This window comes from Leguminivora glycinivorella, chromosome 11 (assembly GCF_023078275.1).
Source record: "Leguminivora glycinivorella isolate SPB_JAAS2020 chromosome 11, LegGlyc_1.1, whole genome shotgun sequence".
NCBI lineage: Eukaryota > Metazoa > Arthropoda > Insecta > Lepidoptera > Tortricidae > Leguminivora > Leguminivora glycinivorella.
Window position 1 is genome coordinate 17,251,876 of NC_062981.1, and position 10,730 is coordinate 17,262,605.

Genomic DNA, 10,730 nt, shown 5'->3' on the forward strand with positions numbered 1-10,730 from the left:
GTACAATTGAACATGAATGATAGTACTGAACAAGCTTCTCAGTTGAAATGTATAACAAAACAAAGATTCAAATTGAACAATATCATAGTTCACTCTCACAAAGTGTGTATATCGATGTAATCATGTCCTTAATTGAACTTATTTGGTTTTAATGGTTACTACAGTAATGCCTCATGTTAATATTGACCTACATCTTGGTTGAATCGATTAAACAATTCATGTTCAAATAGAAAAATATCTTAGTTCAGTCTCACAAGGTGCGTAAGTAGATGTAATCATGTTCTTAGTTGAACTTATTCGGATTAAATAGTTAATACAGTAATGCTTCATGTTAATATTGACAGATGTCTTAGTTGAATTGATTAAACAATTAATATTCAAATTGACCAATATCTTAGTTCAGACTCACAAGGTTCGTAAGTAGATGTAATCATGTTCTTAGTTGAATTTATTTAGGTCAAATAATTAATACAATCATTCTCCATGTTAATATTGAGCAACGTCATAGTTGAACTAACTGGTTTGCGTTAGTTGATACAGTTACGTATCATGATAATAATTATCAAGTGCTTAGTTGAACTTACTAAGGTAATTTAGTTCGCCTAATTATTTTTCATGTAATTATTGAACAAGATCTTAATTGTCTCAGTTACGTTGCAAAAGTAAGAGCAATCAAAATTACCTTATTCCATTTGTCTAAGATCTTATCAGGCTCGTATGGAATCAAGATGCTTGACTACGACGATCAAAATATTGATAGGAGCAAACAAATTTTTTTTAGAGTGTAGAGTTTTATCCACTCAAACTTTATTTTAAATAAACTATGCCGGTCTTGCCCGCACTAACCTTACTACAGTGTTTTGTTTTACAATTAGTTATGTTTTATCTATTATCCTACCTTCCCATCAACGTGATATGATCTCATGGAGTTTAGGAACAATAGGTAGGCAAAGTCTATGTTACATTACATAAGTGAGTAGGTAATAGGTATACTACATAGTTACGATTATATCTAGATATAAGTAGATTAGGTATATATGTTTACGCAATATTATGTTTTATTCAAATATTATTACATGTAATCACGAAGAGTATTATTATCCTTATCATATTGATCTGTGATTTGGTTTTGTGTATCAAGGCATGACTTGTAATAAATGTTATGATGCAATGCATGACAAAATAGTACATTACGATATAAGTGCGGAAAAGAGGAAGTTCGATACGAGTGGCGATAAATTAAAACACAAAGGGAGTGTTTTAAATCAACATGAGTTATAAATAAAACTTAAGAAAACTTTTTTCCTTTGTTAAGAATTTGCTTTTGGCAAGCCATGGCAAGTGAGTCTTCGCCGTCTTCGGCATGCCCGAGGACGCCTCGGTTATATACCGAAGGATCCTTTAATTTCCTTCCCGTGCCAAGCGGATAATTTTTTTTTTTTCAGCAAATAGGCCACAGGGGCACTTTTACACGTCACATGTACATAGGTATTTAAAAAATATTTGAAAAAAATTGTGTCGCGCCCTCCAGAAGAAGACCATCATCATCCTCCTTAGTCCTTACGTTATCCTGGCATTTGCCACGGCTCATGGGAGCCTGGGGTCCGCTTTGACAACTAATCCCAAGATTTGGCGTAGGCACTAGTTTTTGCGAAAGCGACTGCCATCTGACCTTCCAACCCGAAGGGTAAACTAGACCTTCCTTGATGATGATGTTTCCTTCACCGAAAAGCGACTGGCAAATAGGGTTTCTGCTCGAGAGTCTCGAACTCGAGACTTCTCGAGACTTTCGGCTTCATTCGAGACGAGAAAAAAATGACAGGTACTCGAGACGTCTCGAGTCCCGAATGTATATAAAGTGGAAATATCAAATGATATTTCGCACATCAATTCCGAAAATCGCACGCTTTGTGTAGGCGGGCATTAAGTTAAACACTGAACTATCTGAAGCGACCCTATCATTAAAGTATCATTATTCATTACACGTACATGATATCGTACTTGGGCAAAAGCGTGACTGATAGCAATGTTTATGGATCCTTATCAACAAACATAACATAAATATAAATAATCACTGGGCTTTAATGCCTCTAATATGGTCTCTATATTTATTCTGTCTTACAGTAGTTTTGCATAAGTTAAAAATTTGAAATAGAAATCTTTAAAATTGGTAATGATGAAAGATTCCTGTCACATTCATAAATTTATTGATTAATTATTTTAGTATTTATTAGCCTGTATTTTGTTCATAGTACTTATATAATTCGAGCCAAATTGCGCCCATACTTAAGGAAACTACTAGCAGCTACTAAAGAATTCTATTTGAATCTTTTACAACCTATGGACAAAATCACTCGTACTCTTGCTTACCTACATGATAGCAGCATATACATATATACAAGAATAGAGAGTATGCCCATTTTAAAGGCCGTCAACACACTTCCAACTCTTCTGGTGCTTTGGGATTTCAAGGGTGGCAGTGATTGTTTACCATCAGGCGACCTGTCTGCTTGTTTGCCTCCTATTGCATAAAAGAGAACCAAATTTTTTATGCTGATTGGTCTTGTGAGTTGTCAACTCACCATCTAAATTATTGGATATGTAGAATTCTACAACATTAATGTGTAATTATGAAGTTTCATGACACAACAAATAATTATAGCAGTTTTATAACTAACTTGGAACATTTCAATATTTTCAATACATTATTAGTTTATTGCATGAAACTGTAAATGAGTACATGGAATTAAATTTGTGACAGCATGCATTTGATTACACTGACTTCGGATTCTATTTCATTTGTTAATTTTATTGTGCTTTATGTATTTCTCTTTGTAAATGACGATTCTTATTGGGAGAAACTATTCATTTTATTATTTTCAGTTTATAATGTAATTTTTGACGATCATGATGAGAAGATAAACATAACTTTGGCATGTAACAAATTTATAGTGTAATTTTTATCATGAAACAAAGAAATCTAATTTAATCTAATCTTATTAAAATGTGAAGTACTTGACAACAGTGAAGCTATGTCAAGTAAGTTTAATGGCCTGTTAACATTATCATGCAGTATTGTTAATCAAAGTTATTGTTAAATCAATGTTTAATTAATCTATTACTAATTAGATAATCCAATCATTGAGCACAATACCCACTTTGAATAAAATACTCAATGAAACCTAAATACATGAATAATGTTAATTAACTTACACTTATTTGAATTATTTCTGTTTAGTTACATTTAATTTAATGCTTTATTTCTTTTGTAGTACAATGACCTGAACACTTATTTGTAAAACCCTGGCCAATTTTTTTCAATTTTGAATTTGGTAATATCCTTTATGAGATTTTGTGAACTTTTTTCTAAGACTTTAATCAATTTACAACTGTATGCTCAACTGCGTCCGCAGTAAGTTGGGTTATCTTTAAGACATTGTTCTCATTTTAAAGTTAACAGTTAAATCGCTCCAAAACTTTGTACTTACAATATCTCATGTCATTGTATGTGAAAAGTTTAATTACAATCCAATGCATAGTTATAAAATGAGAATAAGACTAAATATGTATATGTGAAACTTCGTTGAGCTTGCTGGGGACTCCTAAATTCTCATTACCAATATGCCTTTTCAAACAACAATTACTGAGGCATGATTATGAAAATTTTCTCTATGCAATTAATAATGTAATAATTTTTGGTACATTTTATATTCACTTTTTGACAAGAATATAGTAATTAGTTAACAGCAGCGGCTGGTCCATACAAGCCAATTCCCACCGGCTTGCCTAAAATTGAGTACTAGTAAAGTACCTAATGTTAAGGTAGGTTTCTTTTTGCTCAGTGTCGCCTAGCAGAAATTTTCACCAGCCACCACTGGTAGTTAACTACTGGCTAAGATGTGGGTGACGGGGTGGATGATCTAAAGGAATAGTCTCAGAGAACTCATTTATGTATGTTGTAAGGAAACTAAAAAAAGGCTGACAGAATGTTTCACAAATAAGTACAAACATATAAAACAAATTTCAAATTCAAACAGTTGCATGGGCAGCTGGTATGATGTATCAGATTAATTGAATGCAAGGGTTAAATATAGCTTACACCTGATGTTCCTTATCACATGGCTCCCTTTACACATGATCCAAAACCTATAATAGGAAGCGCGTAATCAACATCTACCTTAATTATAGACCAACACAAGCTGTCTAAGACCAGCTAACTAAAAATAGTTTCGCAATACTTAGGCACGCGGAAGATTAAATCTGGCCAAATAAAAACAATACCACTTTTAAGTGAAATACTCACCAGCGTTGGAACGTAAGCTCTATCCGGCGATGCTCGCTCGTTCATCCATTTTACTTTCTTCATTTTCTCCCATGGAATATCCCAATGAAAATAAATCTTGCTTTCATTGAACTTGGCTTTAAATTTCATTATTATCACAGAAAATAAACTCAGAACGTCACCCATTTTAAGATTCACCGCGCCGAATTGGAATCTAAATGGTTACGTGACCAAAAACATTACGGGTTACTTTGAAGAAATGTCCAAAATCATGTTGTTTATTCAATTTACATTTTTCTTTTGGACGATCTCCTAATATTTTTATTACGCGCGACCACTGCGGGTCGATTCAGCTAGACATCTGAGATAATGAATGATTTATGAATGATTGAATTGAACTGACATAAAATGGAATGAATGAATGATACAAAGAATAGTATACAAGTAGTGCCCTCTGTGAAGTGATTTTGGATGGGTTTTATTTTCTTTCTCAGATCAATTATTTAAATGGTACAACATTATTTTTAACCAACAGCATCCAGATTTCAAAATAGGTGGTTCCCAATTCCGTTGCATATTATTTACTTACTATTATAAAGTATAGTATCATGATTCTCATAAAAATACGATGTGAGAAAACCACCTTAATCATCCGAATTTTCCGCATTGCAGAATTAAAACAATAAAAAATTGAAATGTATATATATTTATTAACAAATACTAGTTTAAATTTATAATACATGTATTATATTGTAAACTTATGCATAAATATTAATTGATAATATTCATTTTAAAATATCTTGTTTGAATTTTCTTTGTATTATAGTTCAAACTTAAGACCCCTTATTCCTTAGAGCGCTCATCGATTTCACGAAACGGCTATCGATAGATGGCGTTGGCGCTCGGTACGCGAGCACCGGCAACTCAACGCGCGTTTCAACGCAGACACGAATAATCTTGATAGTTTTGAATTAAATTGCTAATAACATAATTTTCAATTTTATATGGGGACTCTTTATTTAATTTCATATTCATGGTATGGTAGTAGTAAATAAGGTATATGAATGTAGTAAAAGTATAGTATTAGTCTACATGTACATATAATAATATTTTAAGAATATTATGAATAAATGAGTATGAGTATGAGTATGAGTATATAAATTCAGGTTTCCTAATTGATTGATTCAACAACCAACACCGCTGAGCCGAAACTACGAAAGCTAGAAAGTCGAAATTTGTATAGATTGCATTAATAAAATTTCGAAGAGATAAGAATCGATTATGAAAATTTACACCCCTAGTAGAGGGAAAAAGGGGTGAAAGTTTGTAGCGGGATCAATTTGTTTTTTTTTTTTTATTAGGAAAATTTTAGTTAGGAACTTGAAATTAGAGAATAGTTTAATAGTGATTTCTGTTTTTTAGGGTTCCGTAGTCAACTAGGAACTCTTATAGTTTCGCCATGTCTGTCTGTCCATCCGTCCGTCCGTCCGTCCGTCCGTCCGTCCGTCCGCGGATAATCTCAGTAGCCGTAAGCACTAGAAAGCTGAAATTTAGTAACAATATGTATATCAATCACGTCAACAAAGTGCAAAAATAAAAAATGGAAAAAAATGTTTTATTAGGGTACCCCCCCCCCCCCCCCCCCCCCCCCCCCTACATGTAAAGTGGGGGCTGATTTTTTTTTTCATTCCAACCCCAACGTGTGATATATTTTTGGATAGGTATTTAAAAATGAATAAGGGTTTACTAAGAGTTTTGAATGATTCACGGTTATTTTCATTAGACTTATATTGACCGGGATATAGACCGTGATTACCTTTTTGATTTTTGTCGAGCTCCCGATATTTCGACGCAGTTGCATGCATCATGATCACGGAAAGCTGACGAAGGCGGGTGGATGTTAAAGTTGTATAGACAGCGCGCGATCTACCCTCCTTCGCGCGCGTCGGCTGCGTTCACTTTCAGCGTTACCACTGGTCGCGTTCACACTCGATGGTCTGTCCAAACACACTACACTCACAGTGTCACTACGTTTGTTCAATTCTGACTTCACCGGTTTTTTACACAAACAATTCACTGGATTCCATACATTAGATAGTTTGAAGCCATCCTCACGATTGAAATTTTTATATTTGTGAATCTCAATGGCTTCTCTGAATGGCTTCTTTGGCCAGTGAAGTCAGAATTGAACAAACGTAGTGACACTGTGAGTGTAGTGTGTTTGGACAGACCATCGAGTGTGAACGCGACCAGTGGTAACGCTGAAAGTGAACGCAGCAAACGCGCGCGAAGGAGGGTAGATCGCGCGCTGTCTATACAACTTTAACATCCACCCGCCTTCGTCAGTTTTCCGTGATCATGATGCATGCAACTGCGTCGAAATATCGGGAGCTCGACAAAAATCAAAAAGGTAATCACGGTCTATATCCCGGTCAATATAAGTCTAAGGGTTTACTAAGATCGTTTTTTGATAATATTAATATTTTCGGAAATTATCACAGTTATAGTGACTTTCATATTTTTATAAGAACAGCATGCACTTACGTCCAGAACAGTGACATTTGGTGCATTGGAACTGCTCATGATGTGTCACTTTTTAACCGTCGCCTCAAATCTGAGAGATTTGAGGCAAAGTTCTCAATTCGTCTGTATGTTTATTTATTTTTTTTATTTTTTTATCTTTGTTCCTCGATATCTCCGTTGTTACTGGACCGATTAAAAAAAAAATTATTGAATGTATATGAATACAGATAAAAAAAAAGTAGTAGATAAAAAAAAAATATCTGTCCCCTCTTTACATGTAGGGGTACCCTAATAAAACATTTATTATTATTAACGACCTTCCACATATTTATAATGAGCCCAAACATGATGGGGTTATGATGAGGAGAATAGCAGTTCTGTTGACCACCTCCTGACTCCATCATGAGAACTTGGACCTCGTCTAGTTCGATGGTGCTCGTCAGCCCAAATCTAATGAGCCCGAACATGATGGGGTTATGATGAGGAGAATAGCAGTTCTGTTGGCCACCTCCTGACTCCATCATGAGACCCTGGACCTCATCTAGTTCGATGGTGCTCGTCAGCCCAAATCTAATGAGCCCAAACATGATGGGGTTATGATGAGGAGAATAGCAGTTCTGTTGACCACCTCCTGACTCCATCATGAGACCTTGGACCTCATCTAGTTCGATGGTGCTCGTCAGCCCAAATCTAATGAGCCCGAACATGATGGGGTTATGATGAGGAGAATAGCAGTTCTGTTGGCCACCTCCTGACCCCGTCATGAGACCTTGGACCTCATCTAGTTCGATGGTGCTCGTCAGCCCAAATCTAATGAGCCCAAACATGATGGGGTTATGATGAGGAGAATAGCAGTTCTGTTGACCACCTCCTGACTCCATCATGAGACCCTGGACCTCATCTAGTTCGATGGTGCTCGTCAGCCCAAATCTAATGAGCCCAAACATGATGGGGTTATGATGAGGAGAATAGCAGTTCTGTTGACCACCTCCTGACTCCATCATGAGACCTTGGACCTCATCTAGATCGATGGTGCTCATCAGCCCAAATCTAATGAGCCCGAACATGATGGCGTTATGATGAGGAGAATAGCAGTTCTGTTGGCCACCTCCTGACCCCGTCATGAGACCTTGGACCTCATCTAGTTCGATGGTGCTCGTCAGCCCAAATCTAATGAGCCCAAATATGATGGGGTTATGATGAGGAGAATAGCAGTTCTGTTGACCACCTCCTGACTCCATCATGAGACCTTGGACCTCATCTAGATCGATGGTGCTCATCAGCCCAAATCTAATGAGCCCAAACATGGTGGAGTTATGATAAGTAGAATAGCAGTTCTGTTGAACATCTCCTGCCTGACTCCATCATCATGAGAACCAGAACCTCATCCTGGTCCCAAAATATAATAATAATTCAAAATCTCAACAAACTTCACGTATAACTTAAAATCCAAAATCATATGAAAAGCATGTCGAATGCTAAAATTGCATAAGGTGTAAAAAGGATCAAGATTTGTTTAGTCGCAGTTTACGGCACTTCTCGGAACTATCGCGCTGCTTACGAGTGTCATACTTTCTAGCGGTGACATGGTATCGTATGGAATCCAAAGCTACATCAAAAAAATGTACGAAAATTGTACTAAATTGTACGCTAATTAAAAAAAATAGTACTACACGCATTTACAAGAAAACAATGATCAATATGTCACCGCCAGAGAGCATACTTTCTGGCGGGCGCTCTCTATTTCACTATGTAACAGTCCAGTTTTCAGCTTTTTTATGAATCAGAAAAAATGTACGAGAATTGTACTAAGCTGTCCGATACTTAAAAAAAAAATAAGTACGCATATTTACAAGAAAACAATGATTTATATGTCACCGCTAGGAAGCAGACTTTCTGGCGGGCGCTATCTATTTCAATGTGTAACAGTCCAGTTTTCAGCTTTTTTATGAATCAGGAAAAATGTACGAGAATTGTACGAAGCTGTCCAATACTTAAAATAAAAATAACTACGCGTATTTACAAGAAAACAATGATTTATATGTCACCGCTAGGAAGCAAACTTTCTGGCGGGCGCTATCTATTTCACTATGTAACAGTCCAGTTTTCAGCTTTTTTATGAATTAGAAAAAATTTACGAGAATTGCACTAAGCGGTCCGATACTTAAAAAAAAATAACTACGCGTATTCACAAGAAAACAATGATTTATATGTCATCGCTAGGAAGCATACTTTCTGGCGGGCGCTATCTATTTCACTGTGTAACAGTCCAGTTTTCAACTTTCTTGTAAATCAGAAAATATGGACGAGAGTTGTTCTAAATTAAACGACAATTTTAGAAAATGTTCATCACATATTTACAAGAAATTTCACCACGTCAACTGGTACGGTGAGCTACATAAGGTAGGTAAATATACCTGTATTCAATTTTGACCTGCATTCTTCCCAAGTAATGTTTCGATATGTATAGATATTTATAGACGAGACTGTAAAGGCCCATTTGAATCTTCGAAAACAGATAGCAAAATTGCGTTTTATCCACAAGAGTGCAAAGTAATTTCATACAAAATTTTAACTTGATGTCTGCTGGCTGATAGAATTTACCTGTGTATAAATGATGATTTTGAATCATAAATTATAAATAAATTGATGGATTTCATTTAGGCCGCCTTTACACATGTAAGTTACTTACGTAAATCTTTGGTAAGCGACTGATGGTTCCATTTACACCTATGAAAAACTTATCGTAAGTTTCGCTTACGGAAGTTTTGTGGTTTTCAACTTACTAAAAGTCTACATTGTTCTAAGCAAGCAAAGTTGAAATGAAAAAAAAAACGACCGCCTTGTTCGTAAGGCCAAATCTTATCAATTTTAGAACAAATTAAATTATTCTCATTTGAAAATATTTTAATTTGTATTTTTTTAAGTAGTAACACTACTATTATACTATAAACATTAAATAAATGTCATATACAACTTGGTCACTTTTTCTTTGTATATGACATTTATTTAATACTTATCAATTTATTTCGATAAACTGTGAGTCGCTTCCGTAAGCAAACTCGTACTCATCTCACTTAAAAGTTTTCAGCTTACGAAAGTACCAAGTCAAAACTTACCGTAAGCTGCATATACAAAAACCACCATTTGAAAATTTTACATAAGTCGCTTACGTAAGCGGTAAAACTCACAGGTGTAAGGGCGGCGTGCTACCCACCAAAAACATACCTGTTAAAAAGGGGGCCAAGTTCATATCGGCTAATTGGGTATGTAAAGTTTTCCTGATAGAATACATTATAACGATCTTGGAAATGTGGCTTGTTTGTTTTTAGTTCTTATTATTTATTAATTATCTTTTTTTAAGTGACCGAAATGACGTTTGTGAAATTTAATGGCGGATGAACTATGAAGTGACAATGCATTTGCGCGTTCTGAATGTATGAAATTCCCAAGAAATTACCACATACAGTTCTCCGTTTCAGAATACTTCTAAATTTGACCTTGGCAGGTTTTCATGCTGTACGTAATTATTTAAAAGATTAAATGAATCTATTTATACAAATAATTAAATTAACCTGCCAAGTTCAAATTTAGAAGTATTCTGGAATGAAGGACTGTGTGTAGTAGCGCTGGCGAGTCTTGAGAATGGAATAGGAACTGAGCTACAGGGGGTCAAAAGTGGGTCGAAACAGTTCGTGTAAATAGTGCATGGCATGTGCGCCGCCTGTTGCTGGAACTTGGCCTGCGCACTACCATGCGTGTGTTTTTGTTGCATAGTAACATAGCAGTAACCTATAACAATTTATTAGAACAAACATGTAATTATTTCTACGCATGTCAGGGGCACCATTGACCTATTTCATAATGGTTATATATATAATTATCTTCGTCAAGTTAAAATTTGTATGAAATTACTTTGCACTCT

The 10,730-nt window shown here is 35.4% G+C and overlaps 1 protein-coding gene across 1 annotated transcript in view; it reads right to left on the minus strand.

Annotated features, from left to right (window-relative positions):
• Positions 1 to 4,624, minus strand: part of LOC125231205 (monocyte to macrophage differentiation factor) — a 64,466-nt gene extending 59,842 nt beyond the window's left edge. The window contains exon 1 of the mRNA XM_048136581.1: positions 4,304 to 4,624. Within this exon, the coding sequence (XP_047992538.1) occupies positions 4,304 to 4,468 (165 nt within the window). The 5' untranslated portion in view covers positions 4,469 to 4,624. The remainder of the gene's footprint in view (positions 1 to 4,303) is intronic.
• Positions 4,625 to 10,730: the final 6,106 nt, after the last annotated feature.